The sequence below is a fragment of the Melanostigma gelatinosum genome (genome assembly GCF_949748355.1).
Source record: "Melanostigma gelatinosum genome assembly, chromosome: 15".
NCBI lineage: Eukaryota > Metazoa > Chordata > Actinopteri > Perciformes > Zoarcidae > Melanostigma > Melanostigma gelatinosum.
Genome location: NC_136648.1, coordinates 16,283,367 through 16,303,666, shown reverse-complemented (window position 1 = coordinate 16,303,666; position 20,300 = coordinate 16,283,367). Strand labels below are relative to the sequence as shown.

At 41.9% G+C, this 20,300-nt stretch overlaps 1 protein-coding gene across 1 annotated transcript in view; it reads left to right on the top strand.

Moving 5' to 3' along the window:
- tnr (tenascin R (restrictin, janusin)) overlaps positions 1–20,300 on the top strand; it is a 91,746-nt gene that overhangs the window by 24,258 nt on the left and 47,188 nt on the right. Inside the window, exons 7-17 of the mRNA XM_079285375.1 lie at positions 6,557–6,676; positions 6,808–6,951; positions 8,058–8,173; positions 11,832–11,982; positions 14,624–14,802; positions 15,087–15,177; positions 15,588–15,688; positions 16,011–16,113; positions 17,030–17,119; positions 18,620–18,753; positions 19,003–19,132. Coding sequence (XP_079141501.1) covers positions 6,557–6,676; positions 6,808–6,951; positions 8,058–8,173; positions 11,832–11,982; positions 14,624–14,802; positions 15,087–15,177; positions 15,588–15,688; positions 16,011–16,113; positions 17,030–17,119; positions 18,620–18,753; positions 19,003–19,132 — 1,359 coding nt within the window. The remainder of the gene's footprint in view (positions 1–6,556; positions 6,677–6,807; positions 6,952–8,057; positions 8,174–11,831; positions 11,983–14,623; positions 14,803–15,086; positions 15,178–15,587; positions 15,689–16,010; positions 16,114–17,029; positions 17,120–18,619; positions 18,754–19,002; positions 19,133–20,300) is intronic.

Sequence of the window (20,300 nt, the reverse complement as noted above, 5' to 3'; positions counted from 1 at the left end):
AAGTAATTCAGAGCAGAAATCCAGCCGGAACACATTTCACAACGACACTCTGTGACCCTCAGATTCAGGTTCAGCCTGAGTGCTTAAGCAGGAACAGGTTCCTTTTGAAATTAAAAGCTGCGCCGTTAGATTGAGTGCCTGCATTACCACCGGGAGACATTGACTGTAATGTGGACACATTTTCTGTCCTTGAATTGGACTATCTCTGAGGTGTATTTGGGCGGTCACATTGAAAGCACACTTCAGATTAAAGTCCTATATACTGGTTGTCAAACGTACACCATAAAATGTCAGACACTAAACAATCAGGGATGCAAACAACTTGCTTTTTTGGCGAATGTAACTTTTTTCACGTCGGGGTGAATCCAGATCTGAGTGTTTTTTTAAATACACCACTCTGTGGCTGCTCTGTATGCTTCATTCTGAGTGGCGAGACCACCCGACATCAGACAGCTGCCGGCCAAACAGCAGATTAGGCATTTAAATCAATCCACCAACTTTATTATATAGATTTTTGATTATAATAAAATAGTTCTTATCAACAAGTCGCAATCTGCAAACCGCTAGGCTCCACTTCAAAACAATGCGGCCATGATGATTGAGAAACGTGCCGGTCAGCTGAGAGGTTGTGTCCCGAGAGTCGTCTTTAGTGTTTGACAAATATTAGCAAAGTAACTGATGATGAAATAGATGAAGAATTGCATTTATTTGCATGGACAGGGGACATCCTCATATACAGGCTACTTAGGAAAAAACAGGTAGCAGCCATAATCCAAAGGCTGGATTAGATACGGGACTACACACCTTACTGTTGTAACTTTGTTTATTCCCATTCAGTTAGAATGCATTTACGTTTCTAGTAAAACAATACTTAAAAAAATAAATCTTAGAGTCAAGGTGTCAAATAAATAAAAGCTAATAAATAAGGTCAAATGATTGTTAATTACAAAGGTTCTGATGAGTCAGGAATATGCTGGTGTGGGCTACAACGCACTTGAAGTCTAATTCTCCTCTACAATAATCCTCTCCATGTTTACAATCGGGTAAGCAAACTCATTAACGTATGCAGTAATGAAGATCAGTCAAGAATCATTCCCTTGCTGACTATTTATTCCTCACTGGCTGGCCTCTCCATACCCTCGTGGGATTTCATATTTATACCAGCTTATAGCACAGGCCTTCATACATGGTCATGTGATGTTACGCTGTTGCATTCTTCTTCTAAGTGTGCATTTCTTTGCACGACATATTACGGAAACAATAATCAATTTGGTTGGAGATACATTTTCTGAAGATTGACTTATTGATGAAGCAACGAATTAATCCGAACACTTCATACAATTTATAACAAATACAGTAGTGTGTGGGTATTGGCACTCATGTGCCATGGAGTGCTGATAGCAGGGGATTTCAACAGGGGATTTCATTTATTGGGAGGAGGAGGAGGAGGAGGAGGAGGAGGGAGAGAGAGAGAGAGAGAGAGAGAGAGAGAGAGATATGCTACATTATTTGCATTATTTGAGGCAGCTGTCATCGAAGTGAAGGATGAGGACAGACAGGAGAGCTGCCATCCCGTCAAATATCTGTACAAAGTGAGGGAGTCCGAATTGCTTATTTTTGCAATTAGAGGCTAAACTAGCCAACGCTGGTAGGGGATAGTTTGCTGAATACAAAACGAAGCAGTTCAATTACCAGAGACCTGTAGGGTGACAGGCTTAAGTGTTTCATGTTATCAAAAGCTGAAGAAAGCGGGATGTATTTGTGCTCCATTACGGCGGCCAATATTCCCCCACTATGACAAATTACGGAGGCTGTTGAATTTAAATGGGATGTTCCAGGCGTACGGGTAGGATACAGTGAATCTTCACATAAAAAAATGTATCCACCCACAAAGCAGAGATCAAGTAGCGCTGAAGAGTGCCATTTAATCTCGGCGGCATCATTTCCATGAGTCCTGATGCTACAGTTGAAAAGTGGCGGTGACATTCTCACGTTGTTGACATCCTCTGAGTGCGGCAGTGGAGACAACTGACATTTAGTTGTGGCTCTCAGAGCTGTGTTGCAGCTTCAAAGTTCTGCAGTGTGTGTGTGTGTGTGTGTCTGTGTGTGTGTGTGTGTGTGGCGTATCAAAACTACAAAGAAGTTTGATGTCGCCTCTTATGCGTGTTTATTTATTGTCCTTATTTTTATCGGACTATTCTGATGTATTGCATCAATCGATTTTGACAGAACAGTACGGCTTCTTGTGTCTATCAGTGTCTATTATGAGCCAGCTTAGCTGTATTAACTGTGATATAAATAGGGCTTTGACAGACATGTGGCGGTCCACCTCGTCACATGCTCATAGAATCACTTGAGCTGCTGGCGAAAGGCCATGCTATTTATCGGTGCCATTCACAGTCTGCCTCTTCAGCTTGAGGAACACACACTGTTATCGAGGTTTGACTAAAATTGTGATTGTAGATTGTGACAAAAGCCACTCGATATCCAGAAGCATTCTCCTGCACTGAATAGAAATCGATTCTCTTTTTTTCCTCCCCTGTATGACAAAGGATCTTTGACGGTATGTATTGAACTCAACTAAAAGAAACACCGAGGTTTCGCTAAAGTCTAGTGTGTTCCTCATTGTTGGGATGCTGTAGCAGAGTGTAGGATAAGAAACCCCACCGGTTTAGCTTAACGTCAGCTAATTTATGTTTCAGCAATAATTAAACGTTATAGCTGTTATATGTGGTGGGACTATTTGAATATACTTTACAGAAGCTGTGCACTAAGATTACAATAATACACATCAAGCACCCAGCATCTTTTTATTCAAACCTTCACATGAACAGTTGCATTATTCAGAGCAGGTACAAATGTGAATCTGCAACTTGGAGGAGTTGGTTTCGAGTGAAATGTTACTATATGACACCCCAAAAGGTTTTTAGTTCTTATCGAATATGAACTCCACAGAATCATAAGTAACAAAATGAGTATTACAAAAGGGGCAGAATAACAAACACTGTCCTTTAAACTTATCATAGCTCCCTTCAAAACGACTTAACATGTAAACTGTATATTACGGCATATATATTTGTAGCCCTCTTGTAGTATTTCTTCATGGTATTATTTCTTTTTTATTGTTTTTATTCCTCTGCATTGGCGAGAAAGCTGTGGTCGGAGGCATTATGTGTTCGGCTTGTCCGTACATGTGTGCGTCCGTCTGACCCATTCTCGTGAACACAACATTGAGGGAATTCCTTCAAACGTGGCTCAAACTTCCACTTGCACGTGAGGTTGAACTGATTAGAAGTTTAACCTCACAGAACACGTTTTAGCCAAACTAAAATGACAATTTCACACATATAATAAGAATAAAAAGATGAAGTGATGACATTTTGGACAGACATGGATACAAACTGCAACATGACTGTCTTTGCTTCTTATTCTATCCTGTTGGATATTACTTTTAATCACCACAATTACCTGATTTCTCTTCTCATACCTAAATGCATCCAAGCGTGTAGCCGGACTGGTAAATGCTGAATTATCAGAGACAGCTGGCTGCCAGCTTTGTGATACCTGTTATCCAGGATCACCAATGTTTAAAAACCTCATTCATGGGTGAAAAACAGAAAATAGCATTAAAAATCTGTATTATTCAGATGTTTTCTACTCCACATACATGCCAAAATATTGTACTTCACACTGGAAGTTTCAGTTTATAAGCAAACAAACTAGAGAATTCCATCACATGAAGGAACCTGAAGGTAAGTTAGTCCTCTGATGATTCACTGACCTCCGTTGTCAGCTGGAGTTGAACCGCCGCAAGGTTTTAATTCAGTACATACTGCTGTATAGGCCCATGATAACATACAGATCAGACCTAATAAGACTTAAAGCCTTCAGCAAGTTGCCCTTTTGAAGCAAACCTTTAGAAACATACATGTTTGAGAACGAGAAAAAAAAACAAGGTGAGGTGCTCGATGCTTCTCCGTCTTTGCTGTACGCTCAGTAAAAAGCTCCTCTGACTAACTTTCCAGAGGAGCCCGGAGAGGAGAAGTGTGGACTTCAGAGCCTGCCCTTCACTTTCTCTGTGAGTTAGTGCCTTTCAAGCAGCTCGTCTGTTCAGCCTCCTTGCATGACCTCATTCAATCACTCTCCTCTTATGCCGCGGATTATTGTTCCTTGATTTGATTTGTTATTCCCTCCATATATACGTGACAAAGCCGAGGGTCATTGATGAAATGAATCGAGCTAATTGAATGCTGCAGAATTAGTCCCCGGTGCAGGTTCACAGTTTGGTAAATGAACGAGCTACCGTGCAGCATGCGCCCCCATCTGTCGAGTGTGTGAGGAAGTCGACGAAACGGCTACCAGAGTGTCCGGAGGCTCGCCCGAGGAGAACTCAGTGCAGTGCAGTAGATTCCTGCATCACAGGAGGGTGAGGGGTTGTTTATCATACCATCAAACTCACTTTACTCCCCTCCCTGTCTCTCATTTACTGTTTCATCCTCATTCTCCCTCATTTAACCGTCTATTTATGTTAGCCGTTCGCTCTCCTGAGGCTTTACTCGTCTCGTCTTTCTCCCTCCTGTCCTCTGTCTGACTGTGAATCTGTCTCCAACTCAAACTGTTTGTACTTTCTGTCTTGTCTTCGTCTCCTTTATGTCCTTCACCTTTATCTCCCCCCCCCCCCTCCTGGTTGTTTTTGGCAGTGGGAGCTGTAAACACTCTTGTTTATGCCTCCTCATTTACATTCAACACCACCTCTCAGGCTTATGGCTTGACGAGCTCCACTTCAGCCCGAGTCAGTGACAGTGCGTCTCCCTCTCATGCCAACACTGAGCCACAGGATGCAGTCTTTCATGTGGTCTGGTTTTCAAGATTACGGATGCAGAGTAGGCGAGATGATGGTAAATGTAGCGAAGTTGTGTGCGTTGGCAATCGTTTTAAGTGCTTTGGTTATGGTACTGATGGTACATTTACTCGACTTTCATTTCCTCTGAACGACACAATCATGCAGTGAAAGGAGGAACCTGCCTGACCGGCTAAAATAAGAGGCTCTCATAACTGAAATTTGGCTTTTTAATCTCCAGGTATATCCATCAGTGTTGCGGTCCATTTTCCATCCACACTGATACCGCTGTTAAAGTGGACTCTCCACAATTAATCCTTGTCACGGCCCCGCTGATCCCGGTGCTATGTAATGGAGAGCATGATTTCACACAAGGGCTAACTATCAGGTGCTGCAGTGGGAGAGGACTGCATGCCTGGGAGCCCGGGAGTTGGAGGGGCTGCTTGATAGTGCAGCTGGTAACGGCGTGCATAAAACGAATTGCCCACCGGTGCTGGTGAATGTGCATGAGCAATTTTGTCAGTATTTTAAAGAGTTAACTGTCGACCATGGTCTGAAGAAATGGTTTGCTTCATACTCAGCAGAAAGTTGAAGTTCGAACAAGTGGAGCGTTCAGGAACGTTCTTATTTCTATTATTTTGAGATGTTTTGGGATCTGCTTGTACTGAAAATGCCTTCTGACGTGCTGATTACTCAGTTTGTTAGGCTTCACATGAGGATGAGAACAAATTGAGGTGAAGTGAGTGAAGAATTCAGAAAGATTAAAAACTGGTTTGTGGACAATAAGTTGTTTTTTCACCAAAAAACATGTCGTGCTAGCAAACGTATGTTTAGGCCCACTGTCGTTTTAGACGGTTAGATTTCTCCTGCTAAACTCTCTGTTAGAAGTACAGGATCTTTTTTTCACACTTCGAGTGACAAAAGCAACAGAACAGCCAAGCGTGGCCAGCTGCATTGTTGTCGAGTTGCTGTACAACTTTTGCTCAAACTCTCGTTGACGTAGTAATGTTGCTAATCAGCACTTGGAACTGACGAACAGCTTTTAGACCAAAGGAAACGCCTTCACCGTAAATTGACTCACCATTCATTTCGAACGTGTCAGTTTGCCATTGACTTCTATTGAAAATGACTTGTAGCCTGTTGCTGTGTCCCTCTTAAAATAAAGCTCAATAAAGCAACATTGAGACTGCTGGTTGTTTCTCTTGCTGTCAGTCATTTTGACTATCAATCAATCTGATCGTGGTTTACGGCAGATCTCTCAGAGCAAGTTGGTCAGTGTTGTGTTGGATTTGAACCCAAGACCACACATTTTCAAACAAAGACTAGCGCTAGTGTTGCTGACTTTAGCTTGCTAACGTACAATACCAACATGGGTATTTGTTCCTGTAGCTTCTGTTTAGCAGGAAATTGGAATGAGTTGCATCATCAAATGCCTGACATGTACATGCAGATATGTGTGATGTGGGCTGCTCTCTCTCCCTGTGTCAAATATACTAAACTAAAATGCCCCCCCCCCCCCCCCCCCGGACACTGAAATAATGAATTATGTGTGTGGAAAAACTTATAAATGCCATATAAATGTAATGGCTTACTGCAATCTTGTGACACATGCAATATACTAGAGAGTCTTTCAAAAGGTGATATAGTGGTTACATTGTATGAAGATAATTGCAAAAACACGTAAAAACATGATTTGGTGTTTTTTTGTCTCAACAGTGGCACCGGCCATGGATGTGAAGATACGAGGCGTGACTGATCGCACAGTTGACGTGGAGTGGGAGGGGTCTGTTGTGCTGACAGATTTCTTAGTGACCTACACACCAAGCAGCCCTGGAGGTATGTGCAGACCTGTACCGGCCTTTCGAAGGCAGAGAAGATAGGGATTTAAGTTTCAGCTGATTCAAAATGTCTTGAAGCACACACAGTTTAAATGTACCAGTGTATCTTTTGACCTGTCTCTTTATCAGGTGTGCAACTAGAGATAAGGATTCCAGGCAATACCACCAGCTACACTATCTCAGGCCTGGAGGCAGGCATGGAGTACAACATCAACGTGTTCGCTGTCATTAACAACAGTATCAGCGTCCCTGCCAGCGTCACCGTTTCGACCTGTGAGTGCAGTCCTGTCGCTTGTTTTGAAAATCTGTTCTCGTGGGAGCCCTGAAGCATATTCCACCGAGGCCATGTTTGGTTCCAACTGTATATTAATCTAATCACTCAAATGTGTGCTGTGTGCATGCATTGTCACATGGACACAGCCGCTCGTGGGGAACCACGTTTGTGGTTAAATCTTCCCAAAGATGTTTCTCAGTGTCAATAGAGTGAGAATACCAGCTGCTCCTCTGTGCCAACTGGTTATGAAGCCCAATTGTAACACCTGCTTGATGTCACTCATACAAAAATACACGCACACAAATATGAACACCGTCTGAATGTGTACCTCCTGGCCCGTGTTGATGGCAGGTCATTGGATCGGCTAGAAAAAACATACTATTCCATGCTCATCAGAGGTATGAAAACACACCGATCCCCTGATCAAAAGCCTATTTTCAATGCCGTACAGAATATTGTATCCACTCAACATCAGCTGGCTTCATACTATTGACATTACTTTAGTCTTGGCTGGTTAAATGATCCCCCATTTCACAGATAAGTGACTTTAATTTCAGTGATAGCAGAGTTTGGAGTTATAAAGTCAATTTAGGGCAATTAAGTTTGATGCAACCATTTTTCATATGTGAGGTGATTTGTTGGGTTGTCTTTGCGAAACTTAATTATGAAATGTAGTATTTGATTATCTGGAAAGATTTATGAGGACACGGCTGCTTGTAAAAATAAAAAAAAGTAATTTTAGCATTTTGTTAAATATGAGTCATTTGTTTCAAACTGATGTTGCAGGGGTTTTACATACAACTATCATCAGTACGATGCCTGCTCTCAGCGGGCAGAAAATAACTGCTTGTTGATCAGTTTTTGGCATCATTTTATACAAACAGCACATTGTTTTATCAGAAACTGTCAATCCTAACATTTAGTGCAGCATCAGGGTGATCGAAACATAGTCAAATGAATAAAGACAGAGGGAAGAACAGAACAGAAAAATAAATCTAAAAGAGAAAGGTTCAGCACTGGTCACCTTCAGCATGAGATGGGGAAGTGATTTATGGTCTGTGTGGGTCACCGAAGAACAATAATACGTCTCTTGCTCCCTCTCCAGATCTCTCCAATCCGGATGGTTTAGTCTTCAAATACATCACGGAGACGTCAGTGGAGGTCCAGTGGTTGCCCTTCTACTATTCCTTCGACGGATGGGAGATCAGCTTCATCCCCAAGGTAGAGTAGAGCTGTGACACGCGGGCTAATTCACAACAAACACATGGCGAGGCCGCCTATCAGCGGCCCAAATCCATTCCTTGTGAATTTGCTCGTCAGTGTATGTGTTTGCTGTCCGTCCCAATGTGACACTACAGCACTATAGCAGGCTGAAAGACACGCGCACTGTCCTTGTGTGAGACGAACAGAAGGAAAAATGAATTTTTATTTTTCAAATCTCACTAATTCTAATCTATAAATGACTTTGAGTTTCTGTGTAGAAACAGGAAGAAAAATAACTGGATGGATTTAGGTTTTCTCTGGGTTTTTCCTCAACTTGAAGTCCATACCAAATTAGACAAGCGGATTGTCTTAAGCCTATTGGCTATTAGGTGGATGAGCCATTAAACCCTTTTGCAGAATAACCCTTACTAAAACCATTGCAGGGCCAGCTTCAAAGCCAGAAAGCAAAAAGCTTTTTCTGTCTAATTCCCGCTGTAAACTCAGGTACTCACTGCACTCTAATCTCATGCCCTCTCACAGTAATTGGTTTTCTCCTTTAAGGTGTTCTCGGGGGAGATATCCTTTGGTCCGGCCTCAAATCTGATGTTAAGATGCTTTTTTTTGTGTTATTTCAATCCCTTAAAGGATAGAACATTTCAGAATAAACATTTCATTTTATTGCTTTTAGCCTTCCTTCCTCTTTCTTCCCGAGCTTTCATGTCTCTCTTCTTCTAGCACTTTCCATCCCTTTACCCTTTTCCTCCTAATCGCTTGTTTCTACTCTCCATCTACCACCTCTTGGCCCCCGAATGTGCCCTCTGTCCTTTTCTTTCTCCTTCACCTCCGTCTTCCTCTCCATCCTCTTGTGTAAACGCTCCTCCCTGTATCTTTCCACGCGGCCGCTCCCTCGCTCCAGCCATGGGGGGAAATCCCATTACGAGTTGCCGCTCCCACCCCCTGCGGATTAAATCCAGCAATGGCGATTGTGAATTTTGACAATCTTGTAATGGAAGTAGGCATGAAAGCATTGGCCCATACAAACAAACAGAACGCTCTCCTCTGTAAAAAGGAAACGGAGGGAGAGAGACTGCGGCAGGGCCAGATTTGAGACCTGCCGGTGACACTGTTAGAAACAGCTACATTATACATCTGATGCTCCAATAAAACATCATATTTTGGGCTTTTTGTAATAAATTGATTAGGCTGGCCATAATAAATATTCTCAGTAATGATTTATATCATTTGGGTGACTTTGTCAAGGACACAAGAGCTGTTTCAGTTTCCTGGAAGCTCCCTTTTTTCATTTTCATTGTTGGATAAGCTGCTGTAGGTTTCTTTTGAAAAAGCACACATGACACCTGCATAACTGTTGAGGTTTCCCTGAAGCATTGTCATTCACGTTGAATAGTCAAGCAAATGTGCAAAGCCTACAGTTCACCATACATGATGAGGCTGTGCACATATGCAGTATTCTCTTCATACAAAGCATGTGTTCACATGACGTCTAACATGGACTTGACCCGATGTTAAAGCGTGCCTTTAACACCGTTCAGATGCACTTTGTGACTCTCTCCTTGACTCCCGGGAAGACGAGACAGTGTCAGGCAATAACGGAAAAATCAATCTTTATGGCTCATTGGAGCGTCTGAAGCTGCATCTTGTTGAAGGAATCAGGTGGTTAAGTGGGACATAAACCACAAACAGCTTGTGATACTTTTATATAGTTTAAAGATATATTTAGTATCATTGTTCATCTGCGTACCCAAATCAGAAAATATATTGTATCACTTACCTCTGGTGGTATCCAGCAATGTTTTATTTGCCCTGTTTTTAAGATCTCCCTCTCTGAGAAATTGACTACTATAAATATTCAACACATTTTTCCAGAAACAATGTTCCTGTTACTCCCGACAAACCTCACACCTAACAGTTTTAATTTAATGTACTTTCTGCAGAAGATATAATCTGTATGACATCCCACAATTGTCTATTTATATGCATTCTGAAGGACGTCAAGGCATTGCATGAAGAAAATCAAATTTCACAAATTGTCACAGACAATAATTATATTTTTTCCCAATAATACCAGTTAGCATCTCACGAGCATCCTTGCTGTTTCCCCTCATTATCTGTGTTAATCTGCTTCTCATAATGTTTGCAAAGAATGGGATATCGGGGAATATCTGTCAGATGTTTGTAATTTGCCTTCAGCGTGAAGTTGCTTGTCCAAAAATAAAATAGATACATTTGGGCCTGCAGAGGTTTCAGTCATGCTTTTCTGAATAGAGAGGCATGTGAAGTTGTGGCTGCGGTAGGATAACAGAGCGTCAGCAGACCTGGGACCAGCTTGGCAAGCTGACCACTTGCCTTTTAACGGATCATGAATGCATAAAGTAATAAATAAATAAACGTAGCGCAATGAATCCGTCCAAGTGTCACGGAGTAAAACTAATGTTTTCTCTCTTAAATTCTACTCTAGTAGGAGTAAAAAGTATTGCTATAAAACTACTCTGACAGGTACAATTTACTCAGAAATGTACATCAAACAGAGTAAAGGTAACTCGTTACTACCCACCTCTGCCAAAATGTTACAACTATGCACTGAAAACACTGCGAAGGGGTTGAAGTCTCAACTCCCACACAGGACAAGGCTGCGGTAATGACCTGCCAATCACGAGGTAGCCACGCCCTAAAGCAGACCTTGCTTTGTCGTCTGTTGCACTCTAAATGGGACCATAAATCACAAAATGAACGCCATGCTGTATTGCAGAAGACTTAAAACCAGCGATTGAGGCTACAAACTCACGTTCATAATATGTTGTGTGATAATACATCAAGAGTCATTTTTCTCTTAGACTTTGTTTCAGTTGAACTCATTTTTGCAACAGGAGGAGTCGCCCCCTGATGGCTATTAGAAATAATGCACGTTTAAGGCTTTTTCGCATTGGCTTTACTTTTAAGACCTGGAGGTTCCCGCCCGCTAATCACCGGCGACTGCCACATCGGAGATGGGAGTGGATGTACTGCCGTTGATTTGTTCTGTATAATTCACCGTTCATCTGTATTATTATTGAGATTGAGGACCAATTGCTATTGGAACATTACCGCTGTGTGTTACTGCCCACCCCGGTAATTTAGCGGAGGTGATTAAATGGATTACATCTCTAATTACAGTTTTGATTCAGGAAAGGAAGCAAGCTGTTATATGTTCTGTTTTAATATGAGCCTTTTCGTAGCGCAGGCTTTTTTCTGGGGATCTTGGAGCAGCAGTAGGTGTAACATCTGTCTGTCGGCAGGAAGTGCGTGTGCAACTCTGGCTCTCTGAGAACAGCTGGGAATAGCAGGCGCTCCATATGGATGAGTGACAGGCCTTTGGAAATGAACAGAGTGCTGCCTCGGCAGAATATGGCCTGAGAAATATCACTACAGCATACATACAGTACGCTGCACGGATTGGGAATTTAATGTTCGAAACCAACCAAAAAATATTACATTCTGTAAAAAAAAAATACAGTTCAGAAAATCTACAGCATTGTTAATGTCATACTGATGGGGATAGTTTTTATCTGCCAGATCCCTTATCTCCACTGAGAGAAGTTTAAGTATCTGGCATTTACTCAAAATATGCAACGAGTTTTTGTGCTTTACAGTCCTCCTATCTCTGTGTTTTTCCCAGGACAATGATGGCGGGATGACTGCCCAGCTGCCCAGCACCATCACTTCCTTTGTTCAGACTGGCTTGAGACCAGGGGAGGAGTACACTGTCAACCTAGTGGCGCTCCGAGACCAGGGCCGAAGCCAGCCATTCACTGCTACTGTCGTCACACGTATGTATTCATGGGAACCGTGAAGATAAACTATCACATCAGGATACGATGTCATCGATAAAATGAAAATACGGGCACATTTTCTCTCTAGAAAATATATAGAAGCTATGTTTTCAATAACAACTGGTTGTTGCTCATTTAGTCCAAAACATTTGATGCAATATAGCATACTTCAGAGGCTTTAAGACAAGTTACAAATGTGTGGCCTGAGACTAACTAGTCACTGCCATTTTTAAATAATGCACATACTATAATACCAAAAAAAAGGTTTAATGCATGTGAGCAGCACTGCAAATGACAGGTTTTATTTAATATTATACATCTGTTTATTAAACCCAAGGTTACATCTCAAAGTTGCTTGTTTTGTCCAAACAACAGTCCAAAGCCGATAGATTTTAAATTTACAATGATTAAAAAAAACAGCAAGTCCTCATTGTTGACAAGCTGAAAGAAGCAAATGTTTGGCATTTTTTCCTTTTAAAAGGTTTAAATGATTAAACGATTATCACAACAGTCCGCAATTAAGTTTCTGTTAATCAGTCAATTGATGAACTTTTCATTTCAGTACCACATGTAGCATAGTATTCCCTGCCCCTTCTCACACACACATACACAGACACACACACACACACACACACACACAGACACACACACACACACACACACACACAGCTAACTACCCTGGCATAAACAGTGAGACTCACCTTGACATATTTGTTGGTCTGCCGCCATTTATGTCCCTGATATAAAGCTCACTGAGGTATTGCCCCCACTGCTCACCCTCTGACACTGTTACTAGTCAGCTGTAATAGATCCAATTCAAACCTCGTCCATAACAATTCAAGCTCCGATGTCTGCAGCCAGGTTTTCAGCAACTGCTCTTCCTCAGGATGTTTTCTAGGACGAGACCCGAGGGACCAATTTCGAATACATCAAGGATCGGGGTGGACCGGCAATATGTCAAGACTTAGTGAGGGACTTATTTAGATCTCAAAAGCTTCAAGGAAGACGTTCTGGTCCTGTGTGTGAACTATATAATTTACATACGTTCCCTCTGAGGCCATCAATGGAGAATATTAATGCTATCTTTGCCACCGCGGCGCTTTCAATTTAAAACGTTTGTTGAACTAAACATTGTGTCATGTGCTATTTAGATTTCTACCTCAATATTAAATGATGATTGTCACCTTATTTTAAACCTATTTGGATATTTCAAAAGCTAATTTATCATCAAACACTGTGCATACTTTTTAAGTAATCGCTTTGAGCCCCATTTAACTGCAGTAAAAACATCAATAAAAGTGTTGATTTATCAAGAACACAGCGGTCGGTTACAATGCCCACATTACCACTAGATGTGGTTTTCCAGCAATCGGCATAGAGAGACTTTTATCACATGTTTTACACCTTGCACAGATAAAGCCTCCTGTCTCGGTGTGTGTGTGTGGGTGAGGGCTGATAAGCTTTACATGCTTGGCTGTCGGAGAACAGCTTTTTCAGATAATTAAATATACCACTGCATGGGCTTGAAGTTTTCCATTTTGGCTTCCCCTTTTCACACTGACTGAAATGTGTCCAAACCAAAAGTTGGCACCAAATGTTTTGTCAGATCAGATCTTATTCTTTTGATTTTGTTTATTTTATCACGATTTGGCCAAGGCTGTATTTTATTCACGCCAAGTTCTTGTACAGCTCTGTAGTTGTAGTAAGATAACATTTAACATTTGAGAAGTTTAGCTTCTATGATTTTTTTGACAGACTTAAAACTGAAAGAGACGCCTGGAGGAAATGACTTCAAATTTCCCACAAACATCCACTTGAACCACCATCATTTGGTGGTCAAAGGTCACTTTGTTCTCACAAAACACAAGCCATGAAGCAAGAATTGATATGCTAATTATGCTTTTCACAAAAATATCTATTAGGATAAAATGATGAAGTGATGAAATGTATTACAGACATGGATGTAAAATGGCAAACAACCGCGAGGCGGCAATTCTTGTTCTTAATCGTTAGTGATTCACAACATAGGAACCCCTGCAATGAGTCACAACATACATCTGGGTTAATTCTGCTGCACAAAATGTAATTATTTTCTCAAATCTATCTTAGTTTCTTGTAAAATATCAGATTGTTTTTCTTTTTTGGGCTTAAAAATATATTCAACTGACACAATCTCAAAAGATTAGATGTCAAACTTGTAACTTTTAGACTCCTGACACCTCTGGTGAGAGGGGTCGCATGTAAACACTGCTTTATTTTAAGGGATCACAAGCCAGAAATATGGGACACACTGTCTTATGTGACAGTAAACTGAATTTATCAAGGTTTTGGAGCATTAGTTGGACAAAACAAGCAATTTAAAGACATCACTTTGGACTTCATGAAATTGTCACAGGCATTTTTCACTGTATTTATTGTCAAAATAATTAAGTTGCATCCCTCCCGAAGCGCGAATTATCTAAAAAGGCTTGACTAACTTACCACTAACTTACTATTCTAACCAAAAATCAGGTGATTGTGTAGAAAAATACCTTGACCAATTAAAAAAAAAAGGTGCAGCAATAGATGGTGAGGTAAAGAACACATCGCAACAGGACTCTCAATAATTCTTCTTCTTCTGTCCTTGTTTTCTTCGCAGTGATTGATGGCCCCACTCAGCTGATTGTGCGGGACGTGTCGGACAGCGTAGCGTTTGTGGAGTGGACACCGGCAAAAGCAAAGATTGATCAGATTGTGTTGCGCTACGGCCTGGTGGGAGGAGAGGGCCCACGGACCACCTTCCGCCTCCAGCCCACCCTCAGCCAGTACTCCCTGCAGGTGAGCGGTGGCATGTGTGTGCAATTAATCACGTTGTGGTGTCACAGATCTGATCATACAGACACAAATGTGTGCACTCACCTGCCATCTGGGGACAGAAAGGCCCGTCCTCACAACTTAAACCGTTTATCTTTGGGTTGAGAGCTGGCTTTGGGGTTATGATATTGTGTGCGTGTGTGTACGTTTGTCATGCTTGTTAAATCATCCCAGAGTCTGCCTTCCCTCTTTGTCTGGAGATTACACAGACTAAACTGTCCCTGTGTTGTTGTTATTTTGTTCCACAGGTTCTGCGTCCCGGCTCACGTTACGAGGTGTCCGTGAGTGGAGTGAGAAAAGGAAACGAGAGCGGCTCTATTTCCACTGAATTTACTACCGGTGAGGCCTGACAGCTAGTAGATAGTTGTGTGATAGTGGTGTGTGTGTGTGTGTGTGTGAGATCCTGTGCCTGCCTCTGAGTCAACAGTTGATGATGTAAAACATACTGTTCATTCATATTGGATATATATGGAAGTGAACATCTGTTCAAGGCAATTATTGACCTTGTTTGTGCAGAAGAAAGTAAACAACAAGTGAACTTCATCAAAATGACATCACTTTCAGCTCCATCTTGAGTAAAATGTTCTTTAAACAGACATGTATCGCATCTGGTGTACAGTAGGTGATGTCATTATACATGCAGATCAACTATAGTAATTAACAGTTGATAACTAACTGTATCTGTGTCTGATGATGTTTGCTTGTTCGCGATCCCTGAGAATTGGTCTCAGTGTCCCCAACATTGTCAGCTTTATCGTTCTTCTCAGAGATCGATGCCCCCAAGAACCCGCGGCTCCTGTCCAAGAGCTCCACCACCCTGGAGCTTGAATGGGACAACAGTGAGGCTGAGGTAATTAGACCTGGGTGAAAAAAGCACTTGCATGTTCATTTTCATAGTTTGCTTTAGTTGTTTTAATAATGTGGTAAATCAGGTTGTTTCACTCGGGGCCTCACTAAGTACACAACCAGACTCATGAAGCCAGTCTGCCATGATGCCTGTATTCATCCTCATGATTCTGCAGAGTGTTGGCAGAGAGACAGATATCGTGCTGCACTAATGCAAAATAAAGCATTTATTCTATGAACCAATGTAAAGCTGCTTTGGCTCATAGTGAACGCGTTGTATTCCCTTCCCTTTTTGTAAGTGTTTAAATGTATACGTTTACATGTAGGTGGAGGGCTACCAGGTGGTGTACAGCACTTTAGCAGGAGACCAGTATGATAAAGTCATTGTACCACGCAATGAGGGAGCCACCACTAAGACCTCCCTCACAGGTAAGCAGTGAGACGTCATGTGTTGTGTTGTCTTTCATTTGCTTATTGTTGTTGGTCTATTTTTATTGAATGGGGGTCTTTTGCTAATGCCTTGAGTGTTATCGCAGTGCATCTAATGTGTACTGAAGAAGCTGGCAAGTGCCCTTGTGTTTAACATGGCGGTATTATCTCCAGCTCTAACATTTAGCTGACAGGACGACTGATTGTATCTATTGAAACGCTTGTTGTCCTGCGGGCGTATTGAAAGGCTGTCAGAAAGTAAGGGGTCAGCTGGGATGTTTATTTTTTTTCTGAAAGGCCACAGTGCTGGAAAGGTCACGGCCGGCATAAGAATAGAAGGAAAAGGTCCTTGTGTTATTGTGTTGGGCCATTGCAATCGATGCTGCCACCGCCCTCATTCCTTCTCTGTCACTCTCACTTTCTCCCTGCTGATAATCTCTGTCACACTCGCGCTCATTTCTATTCCTCATTACCTTATTTCTGTAGCTTGAGAATCTCTGGGGATGTCCTGAATTGATTTTAAACTGATTAATTGTGCTGTTGGCAACAAAAAATAAAGCGTTTCTTCAGAAATCATACTCGTGTACATGTAAATTTCACCAAGACCTCATCGCCGATGGAGAGCTAACTTGGGCTATGAGAAAGTACAATGAATGAATGAATGAATGAAATGTATTGATAGAGCGCTTTTCACAGACATGATATCACAAAGTGCTTAACAGCAGAAATTTAAAAGCATAAAAAACCACAATGTGACCCTAGGGTCAATAAATTACATACACAGAATAAAATGAAGTTGACATGAATGTAGTTGACATGCACTCAGAAGGCGAGTGCGAAACGAGTCGGCGTGATGTTCCTTCTTGCTGTATCGTGTGTTACATTACTAACCGCTTTTTGTGTCTTTGTGCCTCAGACCTGCTGCCAGGCACAGAGTACGGGGTCGGCATTTCTGCCATGAAAGGCAGCAACCAGAGTACACCGGCAACAATGAACGCCAGGACGGGTGAGTGGATTACTGTTTAGACTCCACTGATGCAAGTAGAACACACTAAGTGAATCACAGCAGCGTTGTACTAGAAAGCTTCACAGCAGGCCGGTCAGTGCTCCTGTTCCAACCATTAAAAATACATTTTAGTGGCATTAAGCATATCAGATGTTTGGCAAGACTTGTGCTGTTTTAGGGAGAGGGAGTTTTATATCACAAGCTGGGGTCGAAGTTCCCATTACGGAATTTTAAAGCTGTAATCATGAATAGCATTAATTGCTAATGGCCCTCTCTTTACCTCAGCACTTGATCGGCCGTTTGAATTTTTATTGTGTTTAGGCGGAGAGACAAAAAAGATCCCATTCAACCTTCTATTTGAAATGTGAGTGCACAGAGGTGCTTCAATCATCTTTCCCGTAACGTTGACTGTCGAGCACATCTTTCCTCCAGTTGCAATCATTTTAATGGCTGAAAGTATTTTTGCACTTTGCTAAATTATGCCTGCATTTGTTTTACAAACAAGCACTTTCTGTCCCACTCTTTGAACTTTAAAAATGAAATTCAGCTATCACGTGATTTTCAAATGGCTTTAAATAATATGACAACATCTCCTGTCTGCTAAGTTTGAGTTGCTGAAAGCGCAAAGCATCATTTCTACCAACAGTGGATTTAGTTGAAGTTCTTTCCGTCTTACTTCCCCCCCCCCCCCCCCCCCCCAAAAAAAAGTCTATTGGGCGAGTTCCTGCTGCAGGAAAGAAAATGGCAATCATGAGAACAAAACGAATACCAGAAGATTAAACACAGAACGTGAGATCATTATGTTAATACGGAGGAAGGAGCTGACTCTTACATTTCAATCAGGAACGCTCCTACTTTTGATGTCAGTGCTGCATCAAAGACGAGGATAAACAGTAGATATATACGGAAGAACGAGTTATTTTTCTGCTAAAATGTTGCACAATGTTGGAGCACATCTCTGACATTTCACCGAAATGTTTCCATCAACACAATTTATAAAATAAAATGTAAGGTTGTGACATTCAACAGCTGCTTTTCCTTTATTTTTTTGTGTGTGGAATACAAAAATATAAACCATAAGAAAATCAGGCACGAGAGCAACGAACAGAAAACATACCAGAACATAACATCATAACTTCAATAGTCGACAGAAATCAAGCTTTGTGAACTTTTCACGGTGATCATTTTTTGGGGTAGCCCAACCAAAGGGAGGGCACAGTACATTTAAAAAGTAAGTGATGAATACATTGAATTAAAAAAAATATCTTTCCTCCTATTGTCTGGCGTTTCAGCTCAGCTGTTTTATTTGGAATTTGAAAATGTGCACATGAAGACACTTGGATGGAAAAGTCATGTAATATCTTAAATCCCCTCCCCCTGTTGGTACACGCCCACTCAGGCGGGTAACTAACCGCCTTAATGTGCTCGTGCTGGGTCTTCTTTTCTTTCCACATTTTTATTTGGAAAGCATTTTCTTAAATCGTGTTTCCTTTACATTAGGTCTGGATGTGCCCCTGGATCTCACTGTGATGGCTTCGACAGACGACACCATCACTCTGGTGTGGGGCGTGGTCCAGGGCCCCATCGACCATTACAAGGTCACCTACACGTCCTCCTCTGGCCTCACTGCTGAGGTAAAGAAGTGAACGGATGAACGTTGAATATAAATAGCTATGCAGGTGTATACTGGACACAGACGCCCAATACTCGTCCAATACAAGGCTATGACCTTTTATTATGAAGTAGTCTTGAAGTGTCTAGAGCAGTCCTATTGAACTTGTGATTTTCTGTCTTGTATGTCATAACGATCCTGTTCAGCACTTTGTGACTTACGTCTGTGAAAAGCACGATATGAGTGATTGAACCGTGTCTTCTTTTTCCAGCTGAATGTGCCTAAAGACGTAACCACCACCACTCTGACCGACCTGGAGCCCGGTACCGAGTACACCATCACTGTGGCAGCGAGACGAGGAAGGCAGCAGAGCACTGCAGCTACCATAGATGCGTACACAGGTAGAGAGTCAATTCAAGTGTTATGTACTCAAACAGGTAGACAGTGTTATTTTCGTCTCCCTTGCCTTTGTTACAGTCGGACAGAAACTTTTTTTCCCGAGGATCAAGGTTGCAGTACAGCTGCTGATCCACTCAACTATCAGACAGCGCGAAGATAAATTCACTCCAGTGTTTTCTTTGCTCAGATAATGACGTGAAAAGATCAGCCTATTACTGCACAACTCTGTAGAGCAGTTTGAACAACAGTGGCGCGTAATGGAGTTGAACAGTGAATATAATGAACTAAAGTGTGGCAGCAGGTAAGGTGAGTCACACTAAAGGAAAATGGAAGACGTTAAAAGGCATCGCAGAAGCAATTAGGGGAGGTAAATTATTCACGGCGGCTAATGAGCTTGTTACAAGCGTTCCGTAATTGCGCCTCCGTTTTGCATCCGAATGCGTTTGTGTCTCTTGTTTGTTCTGATTCCTTTTCAACACCACACCCTCTCGCTTGCGCTGCTCTTCTTTCTCAGTTCCCTCTTTCTCTGAGAATTTATTATCACAAGTCGTGTGTAGCCGTCCAACTAAATGTGGGATTGCCTGTCAATCTACCCACCGCTGTTGGTTCTTTGTTATTTCTACAGAAAGCCTGATGTGATCATCAGTTGCACAAAGCATGGCGTCAGATAGGATAGGCACAAGCTTACCTGCTGGCAGATTTGTCACTCTGTTCTTCACCTCTCTCATCATCACCATCACCATCATCTCTGTGCTTCTCCACTGTGACCGTCGTGTCAGTTGTCACCATCGCAACCATCATCGTCATCTTTCAACACATCTCGAACCATCTGGAGAGGAGAGATGAGAGACTGATAAAATGACAGATGAAGAGAATCAGAGGAAGAATTATTAATTACCCGTCATCTACTCATCCACTGTTCATTTGGCCATATTGGCAACATCTGTCTGCCTCATCACCGGGGGAAAAAAGTTTGATCTTGAACTTTGATCAACATATCCATATAACTCAAAGTAAACCAAAGCAAAACCGAAAACCTAGCTCGGTCAAGAGCCCTATCCTCAGCTCCAGGTGTGTCTCTTCCCAAACCTGATCTCTTTGTCACTGAATATGAACTCTGCCGCTTGCTGTAAGAAATTGTCTGCAAGCCTATCATTATTCATTTATCGT